Here is a 20,193-nt window from a genome sequence, read left to right as displayed (position 1 = left end):
TCTGTATATAATTATATATGTATAGCTGGTATAGGTTATACATCTTCTTGTATATAGTGAGATGGAGAATGCTGGTATAACCTGGGTATCTTCTGTATATAATTATATATGTACAGCTGGTATAAGTTATACATCTTCTTGTATATCGTAAAATAGGTCATGCTGGTATAACCTTGGCATTTTCTGTTATGAAAATAATTCTTCCATTGCTATTGAAACAGTAACCTGAGGGTGTCAGTATTGTACAAAAGAAAATGTCTGAAATGGTATTCGTCATCATATCTCAATATTTAAAATCCGTTTTAATTGATCAAATAGATTTTCCGAATATCACAAACTCTGAATGGACATAGACCACATGTAAGACCCACACGCTTTACACTGGGTCAAAATACTACAGCGTTGACAGAGATACATCATAAGTTTTCATTGGAGATTAATTTCTAGAAAGAAGAATGTGTGTAACAGGAGTCCTGGTCATGGGTTCTCGGGTACCGGGGTCTTGGCATAATAAAATATTTGGCACACTGAGATTAATCAGTGGCCTCATTCCCTGGCATGATAGTTTTACTGCCAAATTAATAGTTCACCAAAGAAGCTCTGAAGATAAGTCTTTACTTCTCACCGATGCAAATACCCAACCACTTGGCACCAATACACAGCCCCTTTTAAAAAATTTTGTGAGGTTCCACCCCTCTCTTACCCGAGACATGCGACAATGTGGCTACGCTTGCGCGTCTTAGAGATTTCAACACTATAGGAGTACGTACCTCCCCTAAAATGCCACCTAGGAATAACACTGCGTAGACAGCCCTAGCCTGGCGGAGTCCAATCTAATTCTAACGGCAGGGCCGTATCCATTCCCATCCCTTCTCTATTCCAATGATCACACTCTCACGGTGTCCCAGGCTGGCTATCCTATAAGGGATTACCCTGCAATAAAGCTCTCTTGCCCTGGGGAAGTCATCGCACCTGTGAACAGAAAAACAAACAACTAAAGGTGCTTAACTAATGTAACATAGATAACTAAACACCAAACTATCGGCCATAGGTGTATGTTCCATAGAGGAAGCCCATGTGGATTCTTCTTTGTGGGGCCACACTTCGGTTAGCTCCATTCTTTTTGTGCAATAATTAGTGAAACCCTGTTCAAGAATCTCTACTCCCAGTACTGCAATATTGTGGGGAAAAGGCCCAAGGTTGTGGTGGTGGGGGGGCACAAATATCAGGCCCATTTGTTCCGGATTGGAGGAGAGTTGCGGTGGTTTTATCTGCCCCCTTTCGTATATATGTGTGGCCTTGCTACTGACCGTAACCACACAAGATCTGCAGCTAATGGGGGAGAATAGAACATTGTCCTGAACTCTCCTCCGTGCTTTCTGTTTCTTCACTTCCTTTCTTCCTCACACATTAACCTCGTCCACTTCCTGCGCCGTGCCCCTTCAAGTCTAACTCCTCACCCACCTCTGCCAAGCTTCGAAACTTCCCACTAAAATCACAACTTCCATCTTTCTCGAACATCCGGGGCCAAAATAAATGACTTTACCTCTTTATAACAGAGGCTCTGCATTAAGAAGATCAAAAATAATGGGTTGCATTTCAAAAACATAGACATAAGGAAATTGGATCCTCCACTTAACTTACTATGACTTAATATTTATGTTGTGCCAGATCAAGGTCTTCAATCCACAAGCTCAACTCACTTGTCCATGTTCCTTTCACCTGGTCGAGTCTTTTTCTGTTCCCTGCTCCTGGTCTTGATTCTGTTCTTAAGTCCTTTCTTACACTTTTTACCTTATCCTGCTTTTTTTCGGTAGTATCTTGACCCTGACCTTTTGCTTTAACTCCTGTTTCTGCTCCTTCGTCTGTTTTCCTGGCTTCACATTGCTTCTCCATTATGATTCTGCACTATTAACCTCAACCTCGGACTGTTGCTGGACAATGGTCCAGTGTCTGTTACCATGACTCTTTTTCTCTTGACTATGCACCAGTCCTAGATATGTCCTCAACTAGACTGCATGTGTTTCTTGAGCTCATCCTCTGCTCTGTGTAGAGCCACGGAAAATACTTTATTAGGGACAAGGAACATGTACAAGGAAGCTGAGATTGTGTCTTGAAGACCTTCAACTGGGACAAGGGCCTTCAAACCACAATCTTAAGTCTTTTTTTTTTTCTCTGCACCCAGTTTTGTTTTCTTGATGTCTTTTCCATCCTGAGACGTGATCTTGGATGGTATCCTGTTCCTAATCTTTTGGCTTCCACTCTTGGTTCTGTGTCCTTGTCTGCTTCCCTGGCTTCACATTGCTTCTCCATTATGATCCTACATTAGTTACCTCAAACTTGGATTGTCTACTGACTATGTTCAAGTGCCTGTGACCCGGGCTTCAGCTTTTTTGAGTACACATCAGTCATTTTGACATTGGCATGTCCCGAACCTGCTCCTTTCAGTTTGCAGGTGTTTCTTGGCTTCATCGTCTGGCACCTGCATTACTGTTAGTTTGGGCTCATCTTAAAGCTATGAGAATGGGACGTTTCCTTGCATGGAATATCGGTGAACACAGGGTATCCAGTGCCAGGAGAAGCAGAGACTGCAAATAACATTATTACATGTCACTTTGTTCTGCCCAGGGCATTACATGTATAAGAATGATCGAAACAAGAATCCACCAAGCAACCTTTTTATATCTAGACATGTCAACACAAAAGACTTCTCCAAGAAGAACTTAAGCTGAGGTGAGCAATTTTTTTAAATTAATTTACAAGATAATGGAAAGCTTTTCTTGAGAAAAAAGAGATATCACTAGTGATTGTAGATAAAGTCATACTAAATCTTTGTGTGCGAGCTGAATATTGTTATCATTGGATTGGATTTCATTAGAACAAGGCAGCAAAAACTTTTTGGGGATCCAATTTTGTTTTTGCCACAATTTTTGTCTCGCACCTGGAAAGGGGCAGGGGCGGACTATTCAGAGGGAGGCCAACTCTGGCAACAGGATAGCTTGTCCTTGGACCAATCTTTTTGGTCCAAAGGCCACATTGTCAGATTTTACAATGCCCAAGGGCCACAATAAAATTATAGGGGAATACCTATCTGAGACATTTATGGTATATACAGTATATACAGTACATACTGCTATAAACTATCCTGCGTCTCTGGCCCCTTCATCTGCTTACACCCCCCATGGGTCTCTCATGAAGTACAGACATCATCCCAGTCAGCCAATCAGAGCCTCTTTAATTGTCTGCGCTGCTCTGTGATTGGCTGATAGTTGATGGCGCAGTATCTGTATGTCTGAGTGATCTTCAGTCTCTGATGGAAGAGCAAAAGGAAGGAGTCCAGCACCCTCCAGTTCAGATAGTTAATCCCTTGACTGCCCTAGACCACCAGGGATATTATTATTTAACCCTTGACTGACCTAAACCACCAGGGATGTTATTGTTTTTTGAGGTCACTATTAATCCGCCCCTAGAATAGAGTCCTAGAATTTTTTATATAGGTGGTTGATCCAGGGTTGTATATAAATTGGTATCAACCTCACCAAAGTTTTTGCTTATTCTAGATGAACGCAACTGGAAACAAATGGGTTAAATTTGATCGTCTTGGATGCTCGTTTTTTTAACCATATTATGTTAAATTGAGCTAAAAGAGCTTTATAGAAATACCATAATTTCACATCATACTGCAATGGTCTTAAATGAACACATTATAATGGGGCTCATGCACTTGTCTGTATTACATATCCATGTTGTACTGATCTGAAATACTGCGCCCATAAAAGTCTATGGGTCTGTATTGTACCTCTTCGAGCCTCTGATTTTATATGGCTTGTCAGTTTCATACTGTGAAGTGTTCCATCATATTCATCTTATGTATGCTTCCATAATACGACACCGTGGAGACTCCACGTGCTGCCATACAGGGTCGCGAGGCAACAATATGACAACCATAGTATAATATGTCCGTAATATGGCTGAAAAACTCGTAACCCTAATTGTTTTTCTGAATGCTCCTTGACGCCGATATGGCTTGTATACAAACCGTATAGCTAAATGGGTTTCTTTGGAATGGTGTAAAGCACAGCGTGCCCAAGGCGGCTTCTGATATTGGAAATGGTCTCAAACAAAGAATCTGAGAAAGCGAGTAAGCGGGAATTACTCATCTGTTAGACTGAATACAGGCGTATCCAATAAACCATGGTTCAGTAGATAGACAGCACCACGTATAAGCTGCGGTGACCTGTTACTACAGGGTGGGATGTTTTCCTTGTGTGGTTTGTACAGGATAATGCTTCGGATCTCATTCATCATGATGTCTTACAGTAAAAGTATCTTTGTTGCTCAGCTTTCATTTTACCGGAGTAGTTTAAGAATGAAGGAGGCCCATCGTGTCCTTCGCTGCCAGTGGAGTGGCACTGTTTGCAGAGGGTAGTAGTGTCCAACATGCCGTGAATATTATCCCAGCAGGTGCACGTCAGCAGAACATGTCAACCTGTACTGAAATCGCTTCACCTGAAGCCATACCGAGTGTCAGTTGTGCGAGAGTTAAAGGAGGGGAATAAACAGAAGCGTGGGACGTATTGCAATTGGCTACTGGAGATGATCGTACACGGCCATTTGGATCGGTAGCAACACATTATGTCCGATGAAGCATGATTCCATCTAATGGGGTGTGTTCATTTGCAGAACAATATGAGCTGCCGCACAGAAAAGCTGCACCAACAGCCACTTCATGATCCAAAAATGGGCATTTGGCGCATTGTTATGGGTACGCGGATTGTGCGTCCAAAGTTCTTAGATCAAAATGTGAACACAGTCGTGTACATGGACATCTTCGAGCAATTGTATGTATCGTTAATTGAACATGAGCATGAGTTGTTTTCTTCAACAAGACGGGGCGACTTGCGATACGTCGCATGCGTCTCTGTGCCGTTCACGTACGGTGAGCAACAACTCTTTGTTGTGGCCTCCACTGTCAGCAACATGTAACGGTGTGCGACTTATATCTGGGGGGTTACCTGAAGGATAGAATTTATGAAACTAATTCCCATACAGCGTACGAACTGAAACCACAAATTGAAATTCAAGTCTGAAATATGGAACGTGTGGTGTTACAGAAGGTGTTCCTGAACATAAGACGGGCACAACTTTGCATAGCCCGTGGTGAAAACCACTTCCAGCATCTCATGTAATGGGTAAGTACGTCATTCTTCCATTATCCATTATTCTGTACAAGGGAAACAGGGATCTATTTTTTGTGGCACACCCTGTATCATATATATTTATATTAGTGGGACCAACGATAGATAGACTGGTCGTAATGTTCAGCAAAGATGTGATACCTGTAGTGTATCCTTAGGTGAGTCCTTCTAAACTGGGGGAAACTCTGGGCCATCCGTATGGCAGTATGAGCACCTACCTAAAGGTATAATATTCCAAATCTCAAACAGGTATTCGAGGAAAAGCTTTGTAAAGCAGTCTCCGATTCTAGACGTGTTCACAATGGAATCATACAGGTATAATAGAATCCATGTATGAGTAGGATATTAGGCATGGTGTTACCCGGAGACCTATGTTTTTCCATTTGCCCTTTTGTCCCACAGTCGATGGCCATGACGATCTATTGGGACGCTTGTCATGATCATGTTGGTGTGAGTAAATCCTTATCGTGTGTAAACACAGGTGGACTGTGCCTAAAAATGTATAAAATGCAGTGGGAATATAAAATATCCCTGCAATCCGCAGCCATGTAGTTGTAGCAATTTTGTTGCCCAGGGTACTTCTTTATCCTACCAAATTCTCTGCCACTTTGTATACGGCTTGTTAGTTCCATAGTGCCACCATTCTGGGATTATAATCAATGACATAGGTTCCTGTCCACAGTGAGTCCACAATATAATACCAAGAAAACATGGTAGCACTTAGAAAGTCAATGCAAATTCAATGCATATCATCAGTGAATGTTTTTTTTTTCTGAAGCAGGAGAAAATATGGCTGGAGGACAACCAATCATGGATCACATATGGACATCAAATCTATGGTATGTAGTATAGAAAAGAAGGACCTGCTCTCTCGGCTCCCAGCTAGGTCTGGTTCCCATGGCAATGCCACATAATGATGACATCACAGGTGGCGTATTTGAATCCTCCTTTGCCCTCCAGACCTCACCTGAACTTCAGGTTACATGTCATGGACCGTAGCCTCCCCTTACCTGCCTCCTTCATGTGGCATACGTCTTCTTCCCCAGAGACGTCAGCACATCCGGCTGCTCTGTCCTGCAATGACCGCTAGGGGCCGCGCACGCGCTGGTTCCCGGCCTCAAAGGGCCAATGCGCGCATATGTAATTAATTAATTATTTCCAAGACCACCCTGGACTATAAAAAGGGCCCTACCCTTTCACTCCGTGCCTGAGTGTTGTTGAAGTCTTCCCATTTCTGTATTGCAAATAGTCCCTTAGTGTTTTCCTGCTCCCAGTGTTCCCGTGCCCTGCTACCTGTTTCCTGTATCCCATGCAGTGTTTCGTTCCTGAACCTGTATAGTGTCAGAGTCGTGTTGTGCCGCCTTCTGGTATACACCACGTCTGGTGCCATCTGACATCCCTGGTATCATCTGCCACGTCTGGCGCAACCTGGCACGCCTGCTGGAATACACCACGTTTGGTGTCATCTGCCAATCCCGGTGCCATCCGCCACGCCTGACGCAACCTGCCGCATCTAGCCCCATCCGTGTTAACGCCTGTGCAATTGTCAGGACTATCTCAGGTATCCGAGTGCTACAAACTCTTTGTATAGACTTTGGCATTGACTGTGACTTGGCCAGCTGCCTCTCCGCTATGGCGGAGCGGCCTAGTGGGTCCACATACCCCTAGATCGTGATAGTACGTTTGCCTCACTACCAGTATTCCTATTACATTTCCATCATATTATTTCATTTCTAATAACACATTTTCAATGGCCACTCCTTTAAAAAAAATGCCTGGTACCTTCCTTGCTGGACATCCTGATATTGATCTTGACTTCATCTTCTTGTTAGTTCCCTGGTACTTTCACTTGTCACTGACCATCGTCCTGCTATTGACCTTTGGCTATCCTGTGGCTTTCATATCTGTATTTATTGTCTCGTCCTTTCCTGACATCTTCAGTAGCGCATTTGCCATCAATCGGGATTGAGTATTTGTCATCGTTAAGTGTAACTCTTTATGATCATATATCTTTTCAATCATAAATGGTGGTACCCACATAATATAAGTCTCTATCTACAACCAATTGATGACTATTCCAGGGAGCCACAACTTAGGCTTGATAGGAAAGTCCATACCTACCATGAAGTGGTTAGGGGGGGAGAACAGTAAGTTCTCTTAGACTCTCATAGACGAAGCGGAATTTCTGCAACAAAATTCTGTGCAGAAATTCCGCAGCATTCACAGTAGTCTCATGCCCAGTCTCAAATCTCATGCCCATGGAAAAAAAAACGCAGTGAAAACGTTAATAAATTGACCTGCGATGCGGAATTTAAATACGCAGCGTGTCAATTTTTGCTGCGTATTCGTTGCTTTTCTGTTGCAGGATTTTTCCATTGAATTCAATGGGGATGCAAAACCTGCAACAAATAACCAAGTGTTGCGACTTTTGAGGCGGAATTGCAGCGTTTCCGCCACAAAAAAACGCAATAAAAAAAAAGTTTATACCTACCCAGAACTCCCTGCTTCTTCCTCCAGTCCGGCCTCCTGGGATGACGTTTAATCCCATGTGACCAATCACAGGCTGCAGCGGTCACATGCTTTCCACAGCTGAAATTCTGCCCAAAAAACTGTATCACACTGGGGTGCGGTTTTTAGAACGGAATGTGCTGCGGGTTCCAGGTCGGATATGCTGCGTAGTTTTACGCAGCGTATCTGAAATGTCGGAAGGTTTCGACTTTTGGTGAGCATTGTACCAAAAACACAGTGTGCGTGTTAGTAGCTTAATATGATAAAATATCAAATTCAAGGTCACGACGTCCCAATGGAGAATCAACACAGACTGATTCTGAACATATTCTGAATATTTGGCCATTTTTATTACATATTTGGTCTCCATTTGACTCGTTTTAATGCTAAATTTCATGGTGGTTAATGACAACCTGGTTTATCCTCTATATAATTGCCTTTCACTTGTGAACGAATCATATGAATAAATCTAAACGTAAAATGTGCATTAATGTTTTCAACAACCCCCATTATCCTTTGAGTGGTTATTAGTTCAGCAGTTGACAAGCCATTGACGTGATACAATCAAATGTATTAGGTAGGAGCAAATGTACTATTTTTCTGGAGCATCATAATTGAATATTACAGAAAATGTAGACCCAAAGGGATCTACATGGTCACATTTAGAAGTGTAACTGGTAGATCTTGGGCCCCGAATGCAATATCTGTATCAACACCCCCCTCCTGGCATTGACTTCTGGCCACCGTGTTTGTTCTGCTGCTGTCTCTGTGCTCCAGCTCTGCTACATGTGACCCGTACCTGTCTATGCCAAGACCTCAATCCTGTAATGTGACTCCTGGACGCTACTCCTGATATCTCCTGGTTCCAAGTCTAGTGCCATTGCCTGGTTGCTGCTCTGGGTGTCTCCTGGTTCTGTCCAAGGTCTGCTCCTGGTTCCATCTGTGGTCAGCCAGTGTCCAGTTATCCATTACCAACCTGTATCCAGTCCGCTATTACTATCTGCTGTCAGCCGGCATCCTGCTACCCGCTACTTGCCTGTGTCCAGTGATCTGCTATTAGCTTCATCTCTGCCACTCTGGTATATGCCCTGTCTCGGCCTGTTGGTCCTTCTGTCTGTTTATGGACTGTCCGGTAGCCCCAATATCCTGTTTCTGCATCCATGTCCTTGTGGTGTTGTCACTGCTGCTTCCGGCTGCCAACTGGTTGCAGCTTAAGGATTCACTACCCAAGTAAAAAATATGACGTTGCTTTAGGCTGAAATCTTTTTATCTGTTCCTGTATCCTGTCTGTTACACCACCGCTGCACCTCCTATGTAAGGGTGCGTTCACATATATCAGTTGCATCAGCTTTTTTGTCTCTCAAGTGATTACAACTGAAGCAAAAACTGATGCAAAACTGTATAAGGGCCTGTTCACATCACCGTTCGCTTTCCGTTCCGGGGTTCCGTCTGAGGTTTCCGTCGTGTGAACCCCGCAACGGAAAGTGAAAGTGAAACCATAATTTCCGTTTCAGTCACCATTGATATCAATGGTGACGGAAACATCGCTAATGGTTTCCGTTCATCACCATTCCGGGAGTTTTCTGACGGAATCAATAGCGGAGTTGACTGCGCTATTGATTCCGTCTGAAAACCGGAAACCTGCCAGAATGATGACGGACGGAAACCATTAGCGATGTTTCCGTCACCATTGATATCAATGGTGACTGAAACGGAAGCTGTGGTTTTACTTTCACTTTCCGTTGCGGGGTACACCTGACGGAAACCTCCGACGGAACCCCGGAACGGAAAGCGAACGGTGATGTGAACAGGCCCTAAGTTGCCATCAGGCTTCTTCACAACTTTTACTACAAAACCGTCAGTTGTCATCGGTTGTCGTTAGTTGTCATCAGTTTTTACCATCAGTTTTTAACATCAGTTTTTACCACAATGGTCCACCTAAAAGGTGGTCTAGGGTCTGAAAATATGCCAGTTTTATTTGGTGCATAGTTTGTGATGGATTTGATACATGATAGATTAGATATATGATAGATTAGATACATGTTGTGTACTTGTTATTTTCACAAAACTTCTGACGTGTTCCTGGCATGTCAGGGCTCTCCTTCTCTGCTCCGGCCTCAGCGCTACACTGAAGTCTGACACACACATTATAATGTCACGTGTGTCATATTCAGTGCAGCGCTGAGGCCGTCGCCGAGAGGGAGAGCCCAGAAGGCAGCTGCTGTCCACCGACCTCACCTCAGATCTTCGAAGCAGCCTTGTCAATCTGCAAAGACGCCAAACACTAGCCCTAACTGCCACTCGTGCCCCCCCGTAAATAGCGCCACCCATGCCCTCCTCATACATTGCCACTCATGCCTCCCCCTGTAGATAGTGACGCCCACCACCCTTCCTGGAGGAGCCCCTGACGTCAATGTCCCTATATTAATGTCCATATATATGTCAGGGGTTACCTCTAGTAGCAGAATCTCTGGCCAGAGCGTTACCGACGCTCTGGCAGGGGATTCCACTCCAGGAGTTTCCCCTGACATCACTGTTCATATATGAACAGTGACATCAGGGGTTACCTCTAGGAGTAGAATCTCTGCCCAGACACTCTGGCAGGGGATTCCGCCCCAGGAGTAGCCCTTAACGTCACTGTCCATATCTCTAGGAGCAGAATCTCTGGCCAGAGCGTTACTGACGCTGTGGCAGGGGATTCCGCTCCAGGAGTAGCTCCTGACATCACTGGTCATATATGGACAGTGTCATTAGGGGTTGCCTCTAGGAGCAGAATCTAAAGGGGGGTAGTGCTATATACAGGGGGGATGTCACATAGGTATAATATAGAAGAATATAATGCAGCCTCTCTATCTGTATACTTATGGTTTCTCAGCTTATTTAGAGAGAATCATAATCACAGTGTCTCCCAGCATACAGAAATGGTATGGTCTTTAGCTGGTCATGTGATGCTATGCTGAAGCATCATGGGATTGATAGCAAAGCAGAGAGAAAGAGAAAGCTGGAGAAATATAAGTATCAAGACAGCAGTTCATAAAGTAAGTCCAGTATACATAAAAGAAGTGTAGAGTGTGGTATACAGTCAGGTGGGGAATGCAGACATGGGAAATTATGTTACCACTGGAGGTCTTCTTTAACTATTTGTGAATATCTTGCCCTGCTGTTCTCCTAAAAGTCAGGTGAGATAGGGACAGTTGCTATTGTTTCTTCAAATACAGACCTGCTGTGATAAAGCCTCTGAACCTTCGGTCATCAGTCATGGTGAAGATACATGCTAATTCCACGCATAAGTCTGGTAAGATCCACCCACTTATTACTATTCATGCCATCTGATTCCTTATCTCTTTGCAAACATTGAGGCTGATTGAATTGGTGGTCATTGAATAGACATACACCCCTCAGTTTTTGCATCATTTTTGCGACACACATGCAGTGGGTAGGATTTGTTATCTGTGGGTTGTGGTGACGATATGCAACCCTGATTTTCGTTACATATTGGTTGTCCTGTTAGTCTATATATACCTTTTAATGGTAATGATTAAAAGTAAATTTTTAAGTAGCTACCTTGGCCGATCTGGTTTAGAATTTTTTTTTTAGGTAACTGGCCAAGCACGAAATCATCTAGGAGTGGGAACAATCAGAGGTGTATCTAGAAACTCCTGAGCCCCAATGCAAAATCTGTAACAGGGCCACCACCTACCATGTGCCATTTATACTGATGCCTTCTTAGGTGGCCGATGGGCTTTGGGCTCCTTAGGCTCAAGGGCCCAAGTACAACTGCTACCTCTGCACCCGCTGTAGCTATGTCCCTGTGAACAATATGTCTCTACCTTGCAGTTACAATGTGTACATGAAGGATAAACTTCGGATGCCATAATATGCTAGTACAGGTTCAGGTTCATAAGGACGTGGCACCATCAATCTTCCTTTGCATATTGCATGAGGACGGAAGCCGAATCTGATCATCAAAAGTTTCTTTGGTGTATTCAACCAGGGGGAGTGCAAACAGTTGTAGCTACCAAAGAGTATAAAAGACCCAAGCAGGGATCAGTAGAGGGAACTTACTTGGGAGAACTTCTTTGTGATATTTGCTTGAGGAGGACACACAGACTGGAGATGTGAGTATGTGGAGAGACCCATGTATGGAAACTATAGCATAAAGAATTATAATATATTATAATTATTGTTAATTATAAGGAATAAGTGTTTTTGCAAAGTCTTGTTTATGACTGTCTCCGTTTCCATATGTCCATATACATCCCAAAATAACTGTAGCAGTAAGTTTACACTTCATTCATTTTTATACACTTACATTTGTATTTCATTTATTGCGTCTAACCCTAGAATCTGACCCAGTCAGAGGGTGAAAATTCTTCCACATATATCTCCGTCCCTGGTCACATCCCAAAGGTGGAACAAGATTGCTAAAGTGCTTCCATCACTTGTATGGCCAGAATTCAATGGCAGGTCCATTGTGGATTGGTGGAATCCAGTAACCTTCTTGTGGACTTTCTGTCTTTTTCTTGTATGGAGCGACATATCTATTCTTCTGCAATCGTTTATCGTCAGATTGTGTTCGGATCTGTGGTTTGAACAGTAGCAGATATAGCTTACAAGTTAACTGTTTAGTGGACAGTCAAGTGGATCGATACCATTTGTCTCCAGCAACTGTCTTCTAAAATTATATTCCAATACATAAAATCATTTGGGCAGGCAGCAGCAGTTTTGATGGGTCCGAAATGTCCATCTCCACTCATGCCTTGGTATATGTCATACAAGTGAAGGTGGATGGTCGGTGAGACCTGTTTAATTCACTCCCACCACTATGCATAGAGATTCCCCAACACCTTGGAAGTTCTCTTGATGCATTATTTCGATCATTCGAAGATCTGGACAGCTGGCCATTTGTGGTCCAAATATTGGCTTGGCCATCTTATGAGGATGAAATATTTCACCATGTATGGCCAATGTCAATGTCCAATCGTGCCCAGAAAAGGTTGGATATGGAGGTGCGGTGGGCTCAACTAGATGAGTTTTTCACATGAAGCTTGCTATGTATAGGTGTACTGTAAGTGTAGGGCATACAATGATGGATCCTATTGGTATACCAACTTTACTGCTCACATTTCTACCCCATTCTATTCTTCAAAGAATATTTAAATAATGGTCTGATGACGTCACTGACTCCCTACACTCCAAGTAGGATGTTTCAGAAAGTGGCTCCAATGTACAGAAGGATATGGTCCATAACAAGAGCATGATGCCATGATCATGGCAAAATATTGGGGTTCCATTTGTCCACATTGATCTTTAATATGGAAACCCTAAAACTTGACTGCCCATGTTGAGCACAGAAAGAGATAAAATGTATTGAAATTTTGCTATAATCTTTCCATAAGTACTGCTCCGGGGAAATAAGACAGTTATTACGTATTTGCTTTTTTCGGAAGACATCTGTGTGCACTTGAGATCATTCTTGGAGCAATCAGTCCCATCATTTATAAGAAGACGCCGTCATTCTCTCTAATGAGCAGTTTGTGTTTATATTTACATCTGAAGAGTCTTTTTATCTCTGGTGCCATGGAGCTGAAATAGGCTTTCTCGTATCATGTGATCTTAAGACGTCATAAGTGCCAGGATAATCCCATTCAATTCTATTGTGCGGGAGATCCACGCCTACCCCAACATTATATCTCGAAAAAAATGTAAAAACATGAGTCAACTTTTTCCATTTATACAGTACGATCTACTTAAAGGAAGAAAAGTAAGCAGTATAAGATTTTTTGAAAAATATATATATATTTTCAAAAATTCCAATCAACCAACTCAGAAGGCTTTATCAGTGTAGTAGAGATTAGTTTGTCATCTGGTGCAACTCAAGGTGGTATCACAATCTGGCTTTGCATTGAGCTCAAAGAGTCATCATAGTGGACACTTCTGGTGCTCCCCATCGACCAACCAGCAGTTAACCCCAATACTAGGCCAATAATGACTGTACATGTGTTTGTGTCTAGTGATGTGGACGGTAAGTCTAAGTGAGAAGCTAAAGAAGGAGTAACTGAGGCATGAAGCTAGAGAAACCCGGGGCTCTGTGGAACAAAATGAGTAGTCATGGTAATAGGACGCTCAGCTGGTCGAGAAACTACGAAGGCCAGGAAGGGTCAAGATAATGAGCATATTGTCGTTAGAGGGTAGTCAAGGAAACTGGATGCCCTGTGTGAGCCTATACAGCGTACGGAGGATGGGGGTGGACTATCCAGCCGTTAAGGAGCAGAATCAACAAACACAGATCCAAGATGGTCCACAATAGTGATATTAAGTGGGATAGGTAATAATTGTCTGATTACTGGGGCCCCAACGATTGTGAGAACTTAGGGTTTGCACTTGAAAGAAGCTGTAGTCAAGCATGTGCCCGCCACTACATTCAATGTCTATGTGAATGATGGAAACAATCGCTGTACTCGGCTGTTTCCGTCGTACCCATAGACTTTGAATGGAACGGTAGCGCGCATGCTCGACTGTCGCTTCATTCAATGTTCTCCTCACTACAGACGAGCAGTGAAGAGGAACAGGGGGTTTGGGACCCCCATTCTCATGATCGGTGGGGATCATAAATTTAGTTAATGATTCTGGGAAAACCCCTTTGAATGTATCACAACCAACCCGATAGAACAGAGTTCCACCGCTGCCACAAACAGGTTCTCTAAACTCAGGCGGAGAGCATAGTTTTGGATATAAAAATTGCATTGCTCCATTGGAATAACCTTAATGATGTGATTGAATTATCATTCTAATATTTTTAATAATAATTTTATGATGGTTCACCGCTTATTTATTACCATTATATACTTTCATCCAATTATATGAAAGTTTTTTACCATTTTAATTTAATCTAACCCTATGCTATCTTGACCCTTCCGGGCCTCCGAAGCTTCTCGACCAGCCCAGTGTCCTATTACCATGACTACTCATTTTGTTCCATGGAGTCCTACCATTGTCTCTCCAGCTTCATGCAACAGTTACTCCTTCTTTAGCTTCTCACTAAGCCTTACCATCCCTATCATTAGATGCATACACTCTTCTTAGATCTGACATTTCTTTGCCATGCCGGACTCACGTCACCTCCACCTTCCCGTTCCACTATCTGCTGCTGTCTGTTACGATTAGCAGTGTTTGGGCATTGCAAGGCATTGCCTTTGGTCTAAGTATGGATTTGGTCATCATATAACTTTTCCTGGTTAATTATAGCGGATTACTTTTCTTGGGCTTATATATAGTATGTGCTAAACGCTTTCCAAAATTCTTCTTTGTGACTTTGTTCTAGACTATGTGTTTGTTCGTACTGTGGGAGCTGTTGGTCCTCTGAGAGATCTTCTTTTATGTGTATCCTGGGATTCGTAGTTCCACTTGTTTGTTTGCCTTTTCTGTGTGTTTTGTCTACTGCCAACTTTGCTAACTGTCACTTTGTGTTTTTTACTGTCAATCAGAATCACTGTATGTAAATGAAGTCAGAGTGTATCTTTTTGGCACCCATTTTATTCTGGAATCTTACCTCTTTGTGAAGACCAGATTTTCAGTGGCCGATTTTTAATTCCCCCATTTTCTATGTAGATTGGCCTCCAGGTCACCCCTTTAGTAGAAAATGTTTCAATTTTGAGTGGTCGTCTCGAGTAGGTTCTTCTGTATAAGCCTCTAATAAAAACAAAAAAACCTGTTCATTACTATCCAACCTGTAATAAAATGTATCAAGCCTTCTTTTTGATTGGTTAAAACCGTATTGCCTTTCTGCCCTTTTGGACCATCTTAGTAAATAACCCTCAGGTCTTTTAATAAATAAACCGTTAGGAATCCGGCATGCTACCTTTGCTAGACTTGCAGGATTCTTGAATTCCCAGGAGCGGTTCCAGCAGGTACTGGGTGTGTCAAACTTGGTGAACTTTGCCCGCTTATGTAACCTTCTTCTCTGCTCGTCTTTCAGTTGAACCCTCATGTGGATCGTGTGGTGACACCATGTCTAATGAAACTTCATTTTCACAAATTGATTTTGTACCTGCAACAGCTGAAGACTATGAGGAAGTGATGTCCATCTCTGGTGGGATATACAACGGTACTGACTATCTGCCTTTCAGGTACCATGATTGGCTGAAGGACCCTCAGAGAAGAATGTTTCTGGCCAAGTGTGAGGAGAAAGTGGTGAGTAGAAGGGATGATAGAAGAACGCAAAAAAAAAAATGATTCATGAACGTATATGACATAGAGCATTGCAGAAAGGGCTGTAACATAGTGAATGTTCCAGGACCCGTAACAGGTGTGAATATTTCTTACGCCCACCTATCAGACCATAATGCACCTAGTAACTTATCTGATACACAAAATATGAAATTCCGTTACTTACCATATCCGTATGGCCCATTTCCATCTTAAATCCACAAGGTGTGCGGTGTAGCCGAAAGAAGCTGGGAAAATCGTAACTATTTACCAAAATTGTAATTATTTTTTTAACAAATCATTAAAAACAAAGATTTGATGATGGGTCCTTGTCAACTACAATGGTTTAAAACAGATATCGAAATTTGGAATCCGTTTCAATCCGCTTTTTGGAGGGGTTTTCATGCAAGATCAAAGATTTACAATTCTGTGTTTTTTGGATCCAAATAGTTTTTGTTCCTTTTTTTCAAAGACCCATTGCACAACAGATAGGAAAACTAATGAATGAACTTTTTCAGTATGAAAAGAAAAAAATATACAGTATGTCTTTTGGGGTGCGCTTCACATTTTCCCCCATTGAATTTGAAAACAGATTTACAAAAATTATGATGTTTTTATATTAAGTATCCAATTCAAGAAAAAAAAAATCATTCTCAGGATTAGTGGGGGTCCCGGCATAATTTAGCTATCACCGTCATGGGAGACCCCTTTAAATGCGTTGTTCTTTTTTATACAATCCAAACTTGTGACAAAAAGCAGATCACAAATTGTCCCCCTGCTGGGACTGTGAGGAAATTTGGCAATAAGTGTTGAACTTTCCTGCAGCGCCACCTCAGGGTAAATAAAGCTTTACACAGTGGCCATTCAAATCAATGGGATGTCTATGTAATGCAGGAAAAGACAGGAGTCCTGGAGTTTAGGAGCAGGAGCATAGCTATAGGGGGTGCAGTGGTACCGGTTGTACCCAGGTCCGCAGAAGGGCCATTATTATAAATGGCATCTGATAAGTCGGGCCCCATTACAGATTTTACATTGGGGCCCAGGAACTTCAAATTACGCCACTATTCGGAAGGCTCTATACTTCACTGGCATCAAGCTGAAAAGGACTGTTGGGTGGAGCAATGTAAGCCAATTCGTGTATATCAGCTTCTCTTGACCAATCAGCCTCACCAAGAGTGCTCTCGGCAATACTCCACCCAATTGTCCTTTACCTCTAGATGCACAGTATTTAGCATATAGTGGGCACTCTTAACACTCACTGATTTAACCCCTTATGGGCATTTCCCAGTCAGTTGCTTTAAGACACAATCCAATTTGTCTTACCATGGGTAGAAGTCGTTCCTGCTCACCTACTGGTAACTGAACAATGAATGAAAGGAGGAGCGGTGAAAAATAGTTTAGAAAATAATCTACTTTCTTTGTCAATATCCATCAATCTTCTATGGTGTCTTCGCAGGGATAAATGGTTTCCACGTGAACTTCCATCTCTCCTTCATTCATCTGTCAGAAACAGAATTGAAGCAAAAGAGAAAACAACATGACACATAGACTTTATTGTGTCTTACTAAATATTAAGCACGGGGGGGATATTACATGAGCATCTACACAAAAAAAACCACACAGAAACATTCAAATATGCTTTTTGTTTCAATATCCCATCATTATCAAAATCTTAACTTGGAATGGAAACATTCTTGAGGCTGCTCACCGCTGAAGTTTTGTTGTAATGTATCAGTGGAGGTAAGACTAATCAGCCTGGAATCTGGTACACAACGAGCTTTATGTTGCTGATGTGTTTAAAGGACTGTCTGCCATGATACATTGTAACATCTTCAAGGTCAAATCCCTACTCAATGATGTTGAAAAAGTTGGCGAACCTGTGACAATATTTTTGAAAAATAAATGTCCGTCACAATTGAAAAACTGAATAGTATTGGTGAATTACATGAATTCCCAATCAACATTGAGGAAGCTCATCAGATGATCTATGTAGGGTGGAGTAAACTTTTAAGTAGCCCTCTATTACCAGACCTTTACATCAGCCTGAAAACTGTGTGTTAACCTTTCTCGTCTCTTCTTGGACTGTCAGGTGGGCTTCGAGTCATTCATAGTGGTTGATGATGGAGCTACTGCAGTGGTGGAAGGTCTTCGGGTAGCACCCTGGATGAGAGGATGTGGGGTGGCTGGATTGATTCAAAAATTTTGCTTAGATACTCTTCATTCTGACCACCCAGAGGTAAAAAGAATTCGAATGACCCGGGCAGAAAATCCTCCAGCTTCTATGATGAAGAAATACAAAGTGATCAACTCTAAGGTGGGTACGATTCTCTTCTATCTACCAATTTTGATTACTGGTCTGTAATCTATCTCTATCTATCTATCTACTTTTCTTTCTGTAGCATTCTATTATTTACTTAATATTTTCTCTTTGTTCCATATTTCTTACCATTTATCTCCATTTATTACATTTGTGTGTTCTCTCTTAGGCAGTGATACCATTACTCCTTCCCTCTGACCAGCTGGAGACAGCACTCAACTTACTAGAGTCTCGAGTAAACAATTTGGACAGATCCAAAAACATCTCTGTTCTGGGACCAGAAGAAGTACTCCGATTCTTTGAGGAGTGTAAGACAAGGGAAGAACTGCTTCCTGGTGGACTACTAGTTCAAGGCTGGCTTCCTCTTACCACTCATAACTCTAATCTAAATCTTCTAATGAAAAGACGGATTGTCTGGATCTATTCACATCCTGGGGATTCAAGGGACTTAGCATCGTCTTCCCAGATTATAACAAGTGATGACACAAACAGCTGTGGTAGCACCCACACCTATATAGATGGGTTTCTTAGCCTTGGTACCCCTCCATATCCAGTGCCCTTTGCAGAGGGAGTTCACCGTCTAGATATTGACATGTTTGGAAATGACCCATCTTGTGTCAAGGTCCATGTCCTACAGCAGTTGAAGATAGGAGTTCAAGCATTGCCTGCTGGGAGTAGTATGATATGTGTCCTATATGCAGACGAGAGTCTCAGAAATGAGCTTGGCCAACTGTGTGAAGGGTTGAAGCCATTCCATTTAGTGAAAGAACAGATGATATTAGAAATGGAGGTCTAGGGTTGCTTTGGTACCACTTATCTGTTTTAATAATGTCTTATTTCACTATTTGTCTTTACATTTATTTAAAATTGCACACATTTTGCATTGAAACATGTCTGTCAACATATACATTTAATTTCTATAGGTTTGATAACTAAAATGCTGAACTGCATGGTCCAATAAAATAAAGACATGGAAATCTGTCTTGTTCTTCCGTACTTTTTGCTTATTTCTTGAATACATCTAAATTAAAAACTGAAGCTATTTTGTAAACAGTCTTGATTAACAATCTCTCACCGTTATTAGTATACAGCTCTTATGCAGACCTACGTGTCTCCATGGCCATAGAATACGAAGAAACCCTGTGTAGTCTGATCCTGCATTTGTGTGTTACTACACTTTCTCTGCCTCCTCTTCTTTGGGCAGAAGGAGTGAAGTTATTCAGTTGTTTCTCCTTGTGCCCATCTGGGAAGCCAATTTTTTTGCATTTTGATTGTCCTATATACTGAAAGTTTTTATTAAACACTGTGTTATTGAAAGTATTGCCAAATATTATATTCATTTATTAGTTATGAACATACCCTACATATGTTTATGAAGACATGTTACCATAGGCTGCGGCTGTGAGAAGGAAAGAGGAGAGAGCTGGTCAAACATGGGCATGGCCTTCTCCATGAAACTCTTTCCTGTTGGGTATGTGGACCCACTGGACTGTACTGCCTTGACAGTATGGCAGCTGGCCAACAGGACACAGGTCACAGTCTATCGGTCGTATAGTGTACCTGTGGTAGCTCAGACAGTAGCAAGACAGGCTCGGCTGGGACTAGGCAGCCTCCAGGCGTGGTGTAGAAAAACAGGCGTGGTATACAGCACAGCACGACTTCAGCTCAACACGGTACTAAACCAGGATAGCACGGGATACAGGTTACAGGTAGAAGGAACGGGAAACACTGGGAACTGGGAAACATTAGGAGACCATTTGCTTAGACAGGCTATGGTATGACAACGACGCTCAGGCATTGCAGGGAGGGGCACAACCCTTCCTATAACTCAGGGTGCTCTGGGAGAAATCAGCTCAATCTCCCACCTGTGTGCGCTTTGGCTCCTTTGTGTCTGGACTGAGCTCACGAGCGCATCCTGGTGGACACTGTGAAACTGGACGGCCGCATGTGCAGACATCTCTG

General features: G+C 42.4%; 1 protein-coding gene and 1 long non-coding RNA gene across 8 annotated transcripts in view; one reads left to right on the top strand and one right to left on the bottom strand.

Annotated features, from left to right (window-relative positions):
* Positions 1 to 8,056: 8,056 nt before the first annotated feature.
* Positions 8,057 to 20,193, bottom strand: part of LOC142750246 (uncharacterized) — a 138,149-nt gene continuing 126,012 nt past the window's right edge. For 2 of the 7 annotated variants that reach the window (XR_012882593.1, XR_012882590.1), the window contains 4 exons: positions 17,977 to 18,193; positions 15,568 to 17,414; positions 15,259 to 15,398; positions 10,651 to 13,399 (listed from right to left, as the gene is read on the bottom strand). This is a non-coding gene — a long non-coding RNA (uncharacterized LOC142750246). Of the gene's footprint in view, positions 8,929 to 10,650; positions 13,400 to 15,258; positions 15,399 to 15,567; positions 17,415 to 17,976; positions 18,194 to 20,193 lie in introns of those variants that run through there. The other 5 variants (XR_012882596.1, XR_012882595.1, XR_012882594.1 and 2 more) reach the window with 5 other exon arrangements.
* Positions 15,688 to 19,027, top strand: LOC142750244 (putative N-acetyltransferase 16). The gene is made up of 3 exons (XM_075859190.1): positions 15,688 to 15,899; positions 18,004 to 18,228; positions 18,401 to 19,027. Exons 1-3 carry the CDS (start codon positions 15,717 to 15,719, stop codon positions 19,025 to 19,027), a joined length of 1,035 nt encoding a protein of 344 aa, XP_075715305.1. The 5' UTR covers positions 15,688 to 15,716.

Source organism: Rhinoderma darwinii, chromosome 3 (genome assembly GCF_050947455.1).
Source record: "Rhinoderma darwinii isolate aRhiDar2 chromosome 3, aRhiDar2.hap1, whole genome shotgun sequence".
NCBI classification, from domain to species: Eukaryota; Metazoa; Chordata; class Amphibia; order Anura; family Rhinodermatidae; genus Rhinoderma; species Rhinoderma darwinii.
The sequence above is the reverse complement of the archived record's forward strand: the minus strand, read 5'-3'. Positions and strand labels throughout refer to the sequence as shown.